The following is a 13661-nucleotide window of genomic DNA, read 5'->3' on the forward strand; positions in this document are numbered from 1 at the left end:
CTTAATCCAATCTCGCGGCTCGCTGAGAAGCAGAATACCCGAAAGAACTGCTGCACCTCCCCTTCCCTCCCCTCCCGGCGACCCGGCGCACATCATCATCAAACGACCGGAGTCTCTCCCGCTGCCGCCATACCATCCCTAGCGCTGCCCAAATGTCGATGCGGAGCCCCGTCGGCAGCGTCTTTCCGTCTAGGCGCTTCACCTCACCTTGTATCCCGGCTTCATTCGGCTTCTTCGACAGACAACGATCTCAACTCCAATTCATGTCTCGGTATCCTGTGTAGACCGAACCCTACGAGCCCTAGCCGCGGAGTGTTCAAGAGCGTCCCGAGATCTCGGGCGAGCATTGCTAATCCCTCACATTCCTCTCTGCTCAGATCTGAGAGCATTCTGCCGACCCGCGAACCACTCATATCGCCAGAACCACTCCTCTGGCGCTCGGTTTCCAGCACTGCGGTTGCATGAGGCGCGAGGGAGTGCTTGATTTCAGGCTGATTTCACGTCAGCCTACTTTGTCTCGACGACATGTGAGGCATGGAGGCTCCGTCTGTTCTAGACCGAGCGCATGAACAGGTTTCGTCATGATTTTGATGTTTGGCTGCTGATTGCTATGTACACAGCACGTGGCCGAATTGGCTGGCTTGACTTGAGCGTACGTACGCAGGAACGCGGCCGACCATAATCTGTTGCCATATCACATCCACTTCCTTGCGCTGCAACCCAAATGCGCTCGCAGACAGGATGGCGCAATCGCAATGCCGTCGTCCAGGAATGCAGTTGCGTTTCATCACCAATCATTGCCTCAATCATGTACTCCCTGGCCCTCCAAGCAGCGCAAACCTCCTCACGATACTCGGCCCAACCTCATCATACTCCGCCTTCGTATGGCAATAACTCCTGAATTCGGGCGTCTGACCGAGCAATGACCCGCCGAACCACGGTCCATGTCGTTGCCTTCGGTGCGTGATGACCTGCACATCCAACCCACCCGACTTCGCCGCATTGCCTGCCCGCGCCTCCGACTGCTTTATCCTTGCATCGACCAGATGGCGGATGTCTCGTTGTAATCTTCGGCCAAAGTCTTTGTAAAGCGTGGAGCCGCCGGAGAGCACGATATTCTTGTACAGACCTCTCCGCACATCGATGGGCGAGGTTTGGATCACGGTGTCGACAATGTTCGGCAGAGGAGTGAGGAAGTCGGAGCTGTAGATTTCAGGGTTGAAGAAGATCTCTGGCGCAAGGAAGCGTTCGTAGCCGACATCTACCTTGGTCGTCCGGCCATTAGGGTATTTGACTTCATGCTGCTTGAAGCGGTCGTCGGGTTCTCGGTCGAAGCGGGCAAACTCCTTGACGATGTCGGGACAGACGTAGCAGTACTCCTCCTTTATCCGCTCCGCAGTCTTCAGACTGCTGTCTGGCTCTCCTCGGTCTCGCAGTAGGCTTTGTACAAAGTAGGTAATGTCTCGGCCTGCCATGGGGATGCTCTTGATGCTGCTGCCGATCACGTAGCCCTCGGCGACTGGAATGACGTGCGTCACGCCCTCTCCGGAGTCAATGACTGTGCCTGTCAAACTCCGGTCTTGCACCTTACTGCTTGTCCAGCTGGCCGCAAGCGCGAGCACAGCCTGTACAGCGATGTATAGGCCAGCGCAGTTGAAGGACTCGAACATGATTTCGGCGGTGTTTTCGCGATTCTCGGGAGGGTTGAGTGGTGGTTCAGTGAGCAGGAAGTGGTGGTCCTCAGGTTCTACCCGAAGGTATTTGAAGATGCTGTTCGACCAGAAGCGTTCCATGTGGTCCTGCTGGATGTCAGTCTGCATTCGCGCGGCCTGTCCTCCCGATATTGCCTACCCAATTCTCTATTTGACCGTGCCGTATGGGATAGTGGACGCCATAGCCTGCCCCAAGTCAGCCTTTCGTCTGATCCTCGTATCTCAGCTGGTTGTTGATGCCATACCAGGACCTGCAGATGCCGCAAGTGCCTCATCGCCAATGAAGAAGTCCAAGTCCTCCGTCCCTCTCTTGCCTGATAAATGCCCTGACGGTCCCGCGCCGCCAGTGAGGAAGGAAGGCTTGTTGGCTACCGCGGGCCTGCCGGACCCAGAGCCGCCTGCGCCCGCTGCTGGGCCTTTGGTTGCGATTGCGGTTGGGAAGACGAAGGAGGGAGAGTCGTTGCCGGCGAATCCGAGTTTCGAGTAGCCCGTACCGCTGGAGATTATGTTAGATCGGGCATCGTGGGCAAGTCAACAGTGTTGTCTTACTTGTCCATGACAACGGCCGGCGTTTGGTTCGACATGCTTGCGGCTTCAAGACGCGGTCACCCTCCCTTCAACAGCGCCAGCAGTATGTCAAGGGCGGAAATCTGGAGGGTTTGTTCGCACTGGCAGCCTGGACGAGGTATTGCAATCGACTGCCTGCCTGATGTTCGTGGAGCTCTTGGCTGGGTGTTGCGTAAGGCGGAGCAAATTGCGGACGCCCCACCAGAACGACCGCCAAGACTTCGAGGATCGCCTACTCTGCTCTCCTACTCCATCTCCAACTGCGTCTCATATATTTCCCTGCTGTGTTATTGCATGTGGCACCCGGGGCCAGCATGTGATCGCAGTGGATTTCCTCGTATGCGTGAATGGATGAGGTGAATTGCAATTAAGCTCACAGTGGGCGATGAAAAGATGAAGGTGCAGCGTCGACCAGGAGTCGCTCTTTCCTCTCGAACACGGTGCGAGCAGGAGGAAGGCACGCGTGCGGCAACGAAGCCGAAGTGTACTTCTCTTCTGATTAATGAAGCAGCATCGTCCTTCCAACATCTTCTCTTCACACCGCCATCATTCCTTTCCGGGGGACGGCATTACCATACAACAGCCCCCCAAGCCATTCATTGCGTCTCCTTCGCTTCTCGACGATGATCAACTAGGCGAGATCTTTCTCACGTGCTTTCACATCGTCGACGACTATCCCCGCTTCACACGGCATCGTTTCACCTACCTACAGACACCCTAAGACGATTCGCCACAACCAACCACACCCAATCGAGCGAGAAATAGAACATTCTGCCCTTCCAAGCAGCCGGTCTGGCATTCAAGATGTTCTCCCCGCGAAGAGGGAGGAAGAACAACACCAGCGAGATTGCGTGCATCTTCGTCCATGCCGGCGCAGGCTACCACAGCATCCAGAACGAGCACGTGCATCTGGCCGCCTGTAATGAGTATGCCATACCCAAACAGCATGACGCGAAGATTGCTGACTGTACTGCCAGTGCCGCCAGGACCGCGATGAGATGCTTGCAGAACGGTGGCTCGGCTGTGGATGCGGTGGAGTTGGCAGTGAGGATATTGGAGGACCGCGAGATCACGAATGCAGGTTACGGCAGCAACCTTGCAGTGGACGGCGTCGTTGAATGCGATGCGGTGGTTGTGGATCATAATGGACGCAGCGGTGGAGCGGGAGCTGTTGCTCGTAAGTACAAACCGCCGCCTACATAGAAAGCGTGGACTGATTCTTGCTCCAGAAATCAAGAATCCCATCTCGCTGGCACGCCTGCTTCTTGACCATTCTGGGCAGCCTCTATCCCTCCGACGCGTCCCACCAAATTTCCTGGTTGGACAAGGTGCGACAGACTTTGCGTTCGAGCACGGAATGTCGATCATGCCTCTCGACTCCCTGGTGTCTCCAGCCGCAAGAGAGCGTTGGCGTCAGTGGCGAGACGACCTCGAGCGAGCGGAGCACAACAGGCGTCGTGAGGATGCTGCGCGATATGGCATGTCTCCTCCACCTTCGCAATCAGATCTCGTCCAATACTATGCTCAGCAGAGCGAAACCGAACAAGCGAGGAGGACTCACACAAAAGCGATGAGGTCAGCCCTCAGCAACGAAGCACAGCCTGTGTCTCCACCGCCCTCGGATCCAAGAGAGGTGCCGGAAGACTCCTCATCAGCATCACATTCTAACTCTTCCAGCTCCATGCTCGCAAAACCATCGAGCAACACCACCCCCGACCATCAGCGAGAAGCTGTCGACCCCACAGGACCTTCCGGCTTTTTCATGAATCCATCCGTGAACCCGTCCTCGAACAGCAGTCAGAAGATTTCTACAACTCCAATTGGTCTGCTGGGGTCCAACAGGAACTCTAACGGAGGCTTTCTGGACGATGAATGGTATGGTCCTGAGCTTGAGTTCGACTTTGATGAGCCACGGACTCCACCATATGAGCATTCGGGAGTACCTTTACACGCCCAAAGCTGGCATGATGGCTCCTCAGGCTCAGGCTCCAACTTTACTACTATCAACATGAAAAGCCCGCGGCACGCGCGTGGTCCTAGCCGTGCCGACAGAGGCGGTCTCCACGATGCTACTCTGTTCCCGCTTCCAGGTCCGCCACCTGACGCAGACATGGATCTCACCACGCCGAAAGCTCAGCCTTTCTCAGACGATAGCCAAAATAGCCCCCCGCTTCCTCACAAGCCAGAGCTTTCGGAAGACGCGCAACTAGATGGCGGCGATCACGTCACAGACACAGTCGGTGCCATCGCCATCGATCTGTACGGCAACATCGCATGTGGTGCGTCCTCTGGCGGCATCGGCATGAAACACCGCGGTCGCGTTGGGCCAGCAGCACTCGTCGGCGTAGGCGCAGCTATCAAGCCAGAAGATCCAGATGACGTCGAACACACCAGCGTCGCCACCGTCACCAGCGGCACCGGCGAGCACATGAGCACCACGACAGCGGCTAGCGTCTGCTCCGAGCGCATCTACCACAACTTCCGCAAGCTGCCCGGCGGTAGGTACGGCGACTGCATGGAGGAAGAGGCGATCAAGGGCTTCATCCAGAAGGACTTCATGGGCCATCCGAGCGTCACTCAATCGCACTCCGCCGGCGCCATCGGCGTGCTGTCGGTGAAGAAGACGAAGGATGGCGCCTACCTCTTCTACGGCCATAACACCGACTCGTTTGCGATAGCGTCGATGCATTCGAACGAGGCGCAGCCGGTGTGCACGATGAGCCGGAACAAGGGCAATGGGCATGTTGCTCAAGGTGGGAGGTCGATCAGGAATATGAAGAGGAAGGCATGAGGTGTGGCGGCACGCGGAGTACTATGCCCCTGGGATTTTATTTTTGCACCTATAAGTTATCCAAAGCTTGCTGGCGATGTGCGGCGTAATGCTGTGTTGTGGGAAGGCGGGCTTGGATTGTGGATATGGCGGAGCGGTCTCAGTTCATGTTACTGGGATATCAAGAGTCCTCCTCCATCCTACGTAGCTCATCGATAAGTACTCTATCTTCACAGCTCTGCTCTTCTGTCTGGTTCGTAGCGTTTTCTTGGCGGCGCTCGCCAATGCCCCTGGAGAAGACCACTTCGACTTCATACCATCCCTACACACGGAAGATCGGAGGATATCATCTTTGATTGAAGCTTGATTGCAAGATGCTGCGGATCTGTGTCATTGCACTGTCTTGTGCTTGTCCCCACCTCACCATCTCTGCATCAGTCATGCCAACACCAGCCATGCAAACTCGTTCTGCCTTAAGACATGTTGATCGCCAACTTCTACCTCCGACAGCTCCTTGTGCTTTGCATACTTAATCGATCACTGCTCCCTCTCCTCAACCTCCTCTTCCTTCTTCTTCTTCTTCTTCTTCTTCCTCTTCCTCCTCCTCCTGCACCCTCCTTGCGTCTCGTAAGGCCTGCAGCCTCCCCCAATTGCTCGCACATTCCCGTCAGTGCTCCTCACATTTCTGCAGGGCTTTGGCGAAGTCCACAGCATCTTTCTGTTCCAGCCTAGTTGTCGCTCGATCTATGATCGTTTGCAGTGCTGATGGGGTTTTCAAGTGATAGGTGTTGCAACGACCGCCACCGCCGTTGCCACCAAACTTCTGAATGGCACCCTTGACGTACGGAAGCTTCTTGATCCGACCCTTTCCTTGGGGGAAGGACGAAAGAAGTCTGTTAAACGTGCGAGTCTCCGAGCGAAGCTTTTCCAGTGCCTCGAGCTGACTCCGAAGCATGGAAATTACGAGTGGCTCGTATGGTTGGCCTGGAAGGGAAGAGTGTTGATGCACCGGAGTTTCCATAATGTCTGGCCACATGCTACTCATCGAGAACGTCGACTCCGGGCGAGCTGCTGCCATCGCGATTGCTGGTGAGATACTGTCGCGAATGATTAGGTCCACCCACAAGCGGTACCTGGGATGGCGAAGACGTGAACGCTGATAAGTCCACCCTGCAAACTTCCGTGTCTCCAGACTGCTGATAGAGTGTGTGAAGTGTGCGGTTCAATGAGGCCAGCGCCGCAAGCCAGCTACGATGCAACGTTCCGCCGGAAGGATCACCCTCCACGTTGACTCCAACAACCAGTGTCTACGTTTTGGTCTACTGAAGTATGCGGATGACTTCTTCCGCTTTGAAGACTTCTTGTCCGTTGAGCAAGGCTTTGACGCCGTACTCCGGGGATAGTTGCCCAGGGACGAGAGGAATGACTCCTGAGGAGTACAGCAACACCAATTCGCCACCCTGTAACAGTCCTGAAGCCTCGTTGTAGATCTGATGGCAAGTAAAGATGATTGCTGGATGAAGACATCGGGGCTTGCACCATTTCCCGAGCTTTGGATGATCTGGGACTGCACTGTCCAGCAATTCCCGGTACACCTTGTTGCGGATTTCAGGCGGTAACTGGAGAAACCGGAAGGGAGCATTTGGAGGAGGACCAACGACCAATGTTGCAGGAGCGCTTTTGTTGTGCCCATTGCTCTTCTTCGTTTCGAGGTGTCGCAGGACCTTGAGGTGAAAGTATGGCGGCAGAGGGTGATGGTGAATGGTGGACATCGCCGCTGGAGTAAGGTATGATGCTCGCTTCAGTGCAGAAAAGTCAGGTCTGACATGAGTATTTGTAGCTTCTGACCGAGAATACGGCGTCATGAAGGCCTTGTCCATAGACGAACGTTTGACTGCTGTACACAAACTCCACGACACTGCCGTGTTTGTCCACTGAAAGAATCTTGTCTCAGGCGGCCATTTCGGGACCAAGAGAGTGCTTGCCAGGTGGAACGATGGCGCTATGGTCGGTTTGCGGCGCAACGTGCATTCCCGTGCTTTGATTAGTTAGGACTTTATTGGTGAGCGACGGAGGCGTCGAGCGCATAGCTGTTGCAGGTGCGCGGGCGGCGTCGTGGGCCAGAATTCGTCTTGGGAGGTCCTGGAAGGTAAAAGGCGACAAGGCGCAGACAGGTGGAGGGGGGGGGGAGGAGGAGCGTCGCAGGGTAGGACCTGCCGCACACATATCGATGTCGCCTGGAGTATCAGAATGTGGTGTAATAAGAGATGCAAACGGTCACAAAAGGGCATCCTCCGGCCTACCTTTGGACTGCCTGCGAATCACGTCATGCCACTGAATATGTGTGAGAACATTGTACAAGTGCTGTCAGGTACCTTCAAGTTCTCTCTCTTCTACCCACCCCAGGGCACATCCAACGCCATGCTCAATAGCTCGTAAGTCAAAAACAAAGATGATAGGGTATCACAGGTACATGCAGTAATCCGACAGCCGTCCATTCACACCACCACGCATCACGACGCAAGCCCACGCCGGTGTTATGAGAGGTGCAGAGCAGTCTTCGTGTTTTCGTAAACGACATAGGTCTGCGGGAAGTCAGCAGGCGGGTTTGAAGAACAAAGTCTGAGGGGGGAGAAGGTGTGAGACTCACGATTGATACCGACGGCACGACCTTGAGCAGATTCGGTGTCAATCCCTTGAACAATCCTCGGACGCCTTCGCCCTGGATCGTCTGTCGCGTTACGTCCATCACGCCCGTATACATGCGCGGGTGTTGCGTCGTCCCCTGACTCTGCAGCCTAGTACGCAGCAGATTGATGGGATAGACGACACTAGCGCTCATCGCACCGCTGAAGGCGCCGATGAGCGCGAGCGAGAAGTTGTTCGGCAGCGCGTCTTCCTCGTGCTTGGTGTTGCGGAGCCGCATGTTGCGCTTCACGACCATCTGCTTGAGGTTCTCGAAGGCGAAGAGGTCGATCGCCGAATAAGGGAACATTCCTATTAGACCCATCGGGAGACCTCGGTAGTAGCCCACGACGCCGCTGGTGCGCCACATCTTGCGGGCGGTGTCGAGGACGAGTTGGTTGCCTTTGGGTGCACCTTGGACGGTCTCGCATTGCGTGCGGAACTTGAGCGTGTCCAGCGGGTAAACGACGGCTTGTGCGACCATGCCGGCAAGACCACCGGCGATGAATTGTGATGTGTGGCGGATTTGCTTCGGATTGTTGTGACCTTCAAATTTTGCGACTGCGCGCTTACTAGCCTGTGTTGAGGTCAGTGATCATCAATCAGCTTCATAAGCATGGTCAGTCGCGGACACACCTCGTAGGAGCCGAACTTGACAGCGGACTCGGGCATAACCTTCAGAACGTTTAGACCGTTGCCTGAGGAAGTGTCAGCATCCCAGAATGATCCTGCGTGTTATAGTTGATGAACTCACCAGCGAACAAGCTCCGGAGACCACCCGCAGCCCACAATTCTTTGGACGCATTCCACAGCGTGCTGGCGCTAGCCTTAGTAGCTTCAATAGCAGCGCCATGTTTGACGCCCTGGATTGCCTGCGAAGCGCTACCCGTCTGCGCGATCAAGTACACCTTGAGCCGATCGAGTGGCGCGGTAGAGGTACGCGAGACAATACCAGACAGACCGCCCGCCGCAAAGTAGCCTAGATTCGGCACGAGATCCGTCAGCTTGAGTCTCTGCAGTTCCTCTGAGTTTTCTTCCTCAAGTGCTGAATCTGGTGCTGGGGCTGCTTTTCGGCGGGCGGGCTTGGTGGGGATGTGTGGGTCGTCGTCTTCGTAGATGAGGTGGAAAGGGTGATCGGTGTCGTAGAGTGCAGTGTCTGGTTCGGGTGGTCTTGTGACGTGCGTGGGGTAGCGTATACTAGACGATGTGCGTGGTGGAGGATCATATATTTGGATGATGGCGCCGAAGAGGGAGTATCTAAGGAACTGGAAGGTCGTACCAAGGCCCGAGAGAGCTTCGTGAGTCAAATGCACATCACCCTCGGCAGTGAGTTTGACGGCGGCCGTGTAGTAGGAAAAGATTTGCTTCATGCCTGGAGTGTTGGTCGGGATGAAGAGTAGGAAGTCTGGTCGTGAATTGTCAGCCATCGTACGCGAGTTCTATGTCTCAGCATTGTGACTGACCTCGCCATTCTGCAAAGTCAATCTTGCCATCATGATTCTTATCAATGTAGCCGAAGAAGCGATCCAGACGAGCGTTCGACACAGTGACGCCTGCACGCTCAAAAGCCTGTGAGAGTTCTGCCTTGTCCAGGTTGCCACTGCGGTCTCGATCGATAGTCTGAAAGACCGCCCAGAGCTCCTTCTCCGTCTGATTGCAGAATTTCACGAACTCGTCATATGTTATCTGCCCGTCGTGATCGATGTCGCATGCCGTGAGCATATCGCGGATGAGGCCATCTGCATCTTTGAGGGCTGTGAAGACACACACGCGTCAGTGCTTGTCTCTCAACACAATGGCCAGGGTATTTCAGGCTCACGGTGGTTCATCTTGGCCAGGCCGACCTTGAGGTCGGTGATGTCGAGCCTGCCTGACCGCTTGGTGTCGAGTGTGTGCCATAGTTCTTTGAGCCGCTCCTCCCTCTGTGCCGGCGACTCCGCATCCATGCTCTGCTTGCTGAAGAAACCTATTCTGTCTAATCTCTCATGATATGAGTGTGTGGAGTTGTAGGTGGAGAGGTTCTGAGAAGTCTCGAGCTCGTGGGAGAAGGAGGAAAAACGACTGCTTCCTGAGAGTGGAGAGATGTGCAATGAAAGACTTTCCAAATAGAAGCAGTACAAGCTGTGTGCGGAAGTACAATGGTGTGTAGGAGCGTGGTAGAGGTGTTGTTGATGTCCTCGGAGCTTCCCTGTCGCTTGTGAGGTCGAGGCGAGACGTCACTTGCCGATGAAAGCCCGCTGCTGTGTTCTTTCCTGGGCTTTCTCTGCAAGACAACGTCGAGACAGTCTGCCTGCCGACCTATGCGCTAAGTAGTGTAGGTAAGCTACGATGCAGTACGGAGACTCCGACAAGGGAGCCGTCCAGCATAGCCATGGACGGCCACGATGAATCTACAGACATGCCAAGCTGAAGCATATGAATGAACCTAGAAGTAGGAAATATCTCGATCCCGGCAAGAATACGCTTCGAACGCATTCGGCAGCATGGCAGCCAATTATTGGGACTCAACGCAGGCCATCTACTGGACCTTCACCAAAGCCGAGCTGGCTGAACTGCGCAACCAGATCCAGGAGAACAACCAGCAGATCCACACCAAGTTCCCGCTGCCAGACCGGAGGCTCATGAACATCTACATGCAGCAGAACCTCATCAAGCTCGGGCGACGTTTGACCGCCCGGCAGCAAGCGCTTGCCACAGCCCAGATCTACATCAAGCGCTTCTACCTGCGGGTGGAGATGCGCAGGACCAACCCCTTCCTGATCATGGCTACGGCAGTCTACCTGGCTTGCAAAATGGAGGAGGCACCCTCGCACATCAGGCTTGTGCTGAACGAGGCCGCCAGACAGTTCCCAGAGATGGGCGTGAGTGATATGTCGCGGATTGGGGAGTGCGAATTTGCCCTCATCTCCACCCTATCTTCACGCCTTATCGTCCATCATCCGTACCGGTCACTCAACGAGCTGGCGCCACTGTTTGGGTTGAGCAACGAGGAGCAAACCTTTGCGCACAATGTCATCAACGATTCCTACAATACTGACCTTAGCTTGCTGTATCCACCGCACGTCATCGCTATCACCGCCATCTTTCTCGCTTTGGTCATTCGTCCTGCCGGACAACCATCGGGATTGCAGAACTACGCTTCGTCGTCGTCGCATGCATCATCACCACTGCCGTCTCCTGGTGCCCACCAAATAAGTCCTCCATCAGGCGGCGGACCATCAGGTGCCGCCGTGTCAGCCGCATCCGCTCAGCAAGCCCTCTCAGGCGGCATGGCCGGCTTCAAGGCCGCCGGTCCAAAGCTGGGCAAACTCGTCGACTGGCTCGCCGAAAGCAAAGTCGACATGGCCGCGATCGTGGACGCCACTCAGGAGCTCGTCAGCCTGTACGAACTGTGGGAGCAGCAGTACAACGAGCGGACGTGCAAGGAGGCCATTACCAAGTTCATGGCTGGGATGAAACCCTAGGAGATGTTTTCTCCAAGCCATTTCTGCAGGAAGTCCGTCCAACGGGCGTGGGGACTTTCTGACGAAGAGGTCGACGATCGGTCACCGCGGTCCATGCGGATCGGAAAGGTGATGGGGTGGTTGTGGAGTCCGGGAAGTCGAAATCGAAGATGTGCAGCCTGCTCCCGTAGTAGAAGAGGAGGCAGAACATCCCTTCAGAACGTGAAGCAACGGGGAAGAAGAGGCACAAGATGAGACCATTGCCGGTCTGCCAGGAGGATGGGGCGAAGAACGATACTTTCTCATGCAGCCATTGTCGACTGAGAGCTGGGACTGTGCTCACAGTGTGTTCTAGGAGGAATAGCAGAGTCGAAATTTCGAACCACCAATACTGGCTTGGATATCACATGACTGTCACATGACCCAAAAGTGAAAAAGTGCTCGACGCCTCCTACACATGCTCCATCTGGGGGTCAGCACTCTACTGCTCCCCCAACTTCGATCTTACGTTTGGCATCGACTTGAACCTGCCAGCGCCGTCGCAACACGACAAAACCCCAACAGAAGAGCACTTCAACAGCGCGCTTCAAAGTCCGTCCAGAATCTTCGCGATAAGATACGGACGCAGGGTTGACGCCCGCCAGTGGAGTTCTATCGAGCGGTGAAGCCGGACGGGTGCACGCAGCACGCAGAGATTCTGGAAGCACGTTGCGCAAGCGGATCTGTTTCAGGAGGACGGGCGCGGGCAGAGTTCTCTCAGCGCGAGCCACCTCCACGCTTCTCACGCTTCGCCCTGCCTCCGGAAACGGCGCGGTGCGTGCAGCTTGCTGGGCGCGGCGCCTACAGGTATCCACCCGGCTTTTCGCGATCCGGGTGTCGAGTACGAGGATGCTGTGCGCGCGTGGAAAGCGTTTCGGGGAAAGGTGGTAGAACGGACAGCTGCTAGCAGAGGTTCGATGGGCGAATGTTGAAGCTATCGACAACCTATCTTTGGACCTTGACCTCGACCTCGACCTTGACCTCGAGGTCGTCGACAGCAAGCGCCGACACAGCCTGGCCCTCACCCCTACGCTAAGTGCGCCACCGATGACGCTTTTACTCCTAGCGCTGGCCGATACGCTCGTCGATTCGTCTCGTTTACTTAGCTCCATTCCTTTCGCTCCCAGCCAGTCAGAGCTACAGCCCGCCCCTCTTGTCAACTGGTTCCATCTGATCCCTCATCAGTCCCAGCCTTACCACCTCACTGTACACCACCGCCATTCTGTTCACCACAACACTTGTTTAACCTGACAGTCTTCCGCCTTGTCGCTCGACAGCAAGAACCAGCATCTTTTAAGTTCACCGAGAACGCTCCCCGCTTCGAGTTTGCCACGCGAAGGTCAGCTGGATCTCATTGTTTTGACCTATTGTCAATCCACAGACCAGACTCCAATCTCTCGAAACATCGCATTTTATCCACAAACATCATCCAGCAATGGCGAGCTACGGATACGGCGCTCCACACTACCACCAAAACGTTTCGTCGCACCCTCATAACAACCACCACGGTCGCAGCCGCCGAGGGCCGAGAATCTCCTCCCAGAATGCGCATCGACATTACAAAGCGCAGCGCAGCCCCAAGGAGGTGCCTGAAACACCGACGTACAACGAGTACATGCAAAAGCTGGAGGCGGCAAAGAGCTTCGAGTTTGACGACGACGAGGTGTTCTGTCCCTTCCATCTCCTAACGGAGGACGATGTACGTTTGTACCATGAACTCTTGCGAAAAGCATCCTCGCACGGTGGAACAGAGTATACTGACAGTAATGCGCAGCTCCAATCCATACACTCATCGTCAGGATCCGACCGAGGATCGCTTTCGTCTGGCTCTCCCAACAACTCCCCTCTCCAGCACCAAGTGCAGCCTACACCATCATTCCTCCTCTCCAGCGCACCAAATACGTACAACGGGCACTACCAGCACCAACAGCAGATGAAGCTGCACCAACCGCTGGCGCAACGGACAAGGAACGCGATCCCGATCGTGGACCCTTCCACTCGATCCGTCGCAAGCCCACCTCTGAGCGTCTCGCCCGGCCGACAGATGCAGCAGCAGTACGTGCCTCGCCGGTGGTAAACGTACCCGCATTCGTAATTGCTGCTGCTGCTGCTGCATCGTGCATTCTTGGGCTGGGCGAGGGAGCGCTCCATACATCTTTTGAAATGATCAGCCGCTAATGAGCGAGCGGCTGCGAATGACTACTGGACTGAGCCATGCACATGTACAAAATATGACGGACGACTCTTTCTTCTAGACCCCGGAAGCATTGGACACAGCTTCTTTTGATATACACCCCTGGGAAACGACACGGCGTTGCAGCAAGCGATTACGAAGCGGAAGCATTTACATCTGGCGGCATATACGCATTACTGGCGGATTTTCATTTGGATTCTTCTTCTCTGGCTCTTTTTGGGACTTGGGGACGACAACGGACGGGGACGGCG

The 13661-nt window shown here is 55.5% G+C and overlaps 6 protein-coding genes across 6 annotated transcripts; 3 read left to right on the plus strand and 3 right to left on the minus strand.

Moving 5' to 3' along the window:
- Positions 1 to 806: 806 nt before the first annotated feature.
- ARP3 (Arp2/3 complex subunit, actin nucleation center) lies at positions 807 to 2296 on the minus strand (the record flags this gene model as incomplete). The annotated part of the gene is made up of 4 exons (XM_064806218.1): positions 807 to 1799; positions 1852 to 1898; positions 1958 to 2208; positions 2262 to 2296. The coding sequence occupies 4 exons, from the start codon at positions 2294 to 2296 to the stop codon at positions 807 to 809; spliced, it is 1326 nt and encodes a 441-aa protein (XP_064655544.1).
- Positions 2297 to 3083: 787 nt separating this feature from the next.
- On the plus strand, positions 3084 to 5070 carry LTR77_008990 (uncharacterized protein; the record flags this gene model as incomplete). The annotated part of the gene is made up of 2 exons (XM_064806219.1): positions 3084 to 3456; positions 3509 to 5070. 2 exons carry the CDS (start codon positions 3084 to 3086, stop codon positions 5068 to 5070), a joined length of 1935 nt encoding a protein of 644 aa, XP_064655545.1.
- Positions 5071 to 6368: 1298 nt separating this feature from the next.
- Positions 6369 to 6914, minus strand: LTR77_008991 (uncharacterized protein; the record flags this gene model as incomplete). Its single annotated transcript, XM_064806220.1, has 2 exons — positions 6369 to 6870; positions 6898 to 6914. The coding sequence occupies 2 exons, from the start codon at positions 6912 to 6914 to the stop codon at positions 6369 to 6371; spliced, it is 519 nt and encodes a 172-aa protein (XP_064655546.1).
- Positions 6915 to 7586: 672 nt separating this feature from the next.
- LTR77_008992 (uncharacterized protein) lies at positions 7587 to 9680 on the minus strand (the record flags this gene model as incomplete). The annotated part of the gene is made up of 6 exons (XM_064806221.1): positions 7587 to 7634; positions 7700 to 8311; positions 8371 to 8432; positions 8489 to 9139; positions 9198 to 9488; positions 9554 to 9680. 6 exons carry the CDS (start codon positions 9678 to 9680, stop codon positions 7587 to 7589), a joined length of 1791 nt encoding a protein of 596 aa, XP_064655547.1.
- A 537-nt stretch (positions 9681 to 10217) lies between these two features.
- SSN8 (RNA polymerase II holoenzyme cyclin-like subunit) lies at positions 10218 to 11198 on the plus strand (the record flags this gene model as incomplete). Its single annotated transcript, XM_064806222.1, has 1 exon — positions 10218 to 11198. One exon carries the CDS (start codon positions 10218 to 10220, stop codon positions 11196 to 11198), a length of 981 nt encoding a protein of 326 aa, XP_064655548.1.
- A 1453-nt stretch (positions 11199 to 12651) lies between these two features.
- LTR77_008994 (uncharacterized protein) lies at positions 12652 to 13293 on the plus strand (the record flags this gene model as incomplete). The annotated part of the gene is made up of 2 exons (XM_064806223.1): positions 12652 to 12915; positions 12991 to 13293. 2 exons carry the CDS (start codon positions 12652 to 12654, stop codon positions 13291 to 13293), a joined length of 567 nt encoding a protein of 188 aa, XP_064655549.1.
- Between the last annotated feature and the right edge of the window lie 368 nt (positions 13294 to 13661).

Source organism: Saxophila tyrrhenica, assembly GCF_035928015.1.
Source record: "Saxophila tyrrhenica strain CCFEE 5935 chromosome Unknown scaffold_16, whole genome shotgun sequence".
NCBI classification, from domain to species: Eukaryota; Fungi; Ascomycota; class Dothideomycetes; order Mycosphaerellales; family Extremaceae; genus Saxophila; species Saxophila tyrrhenica.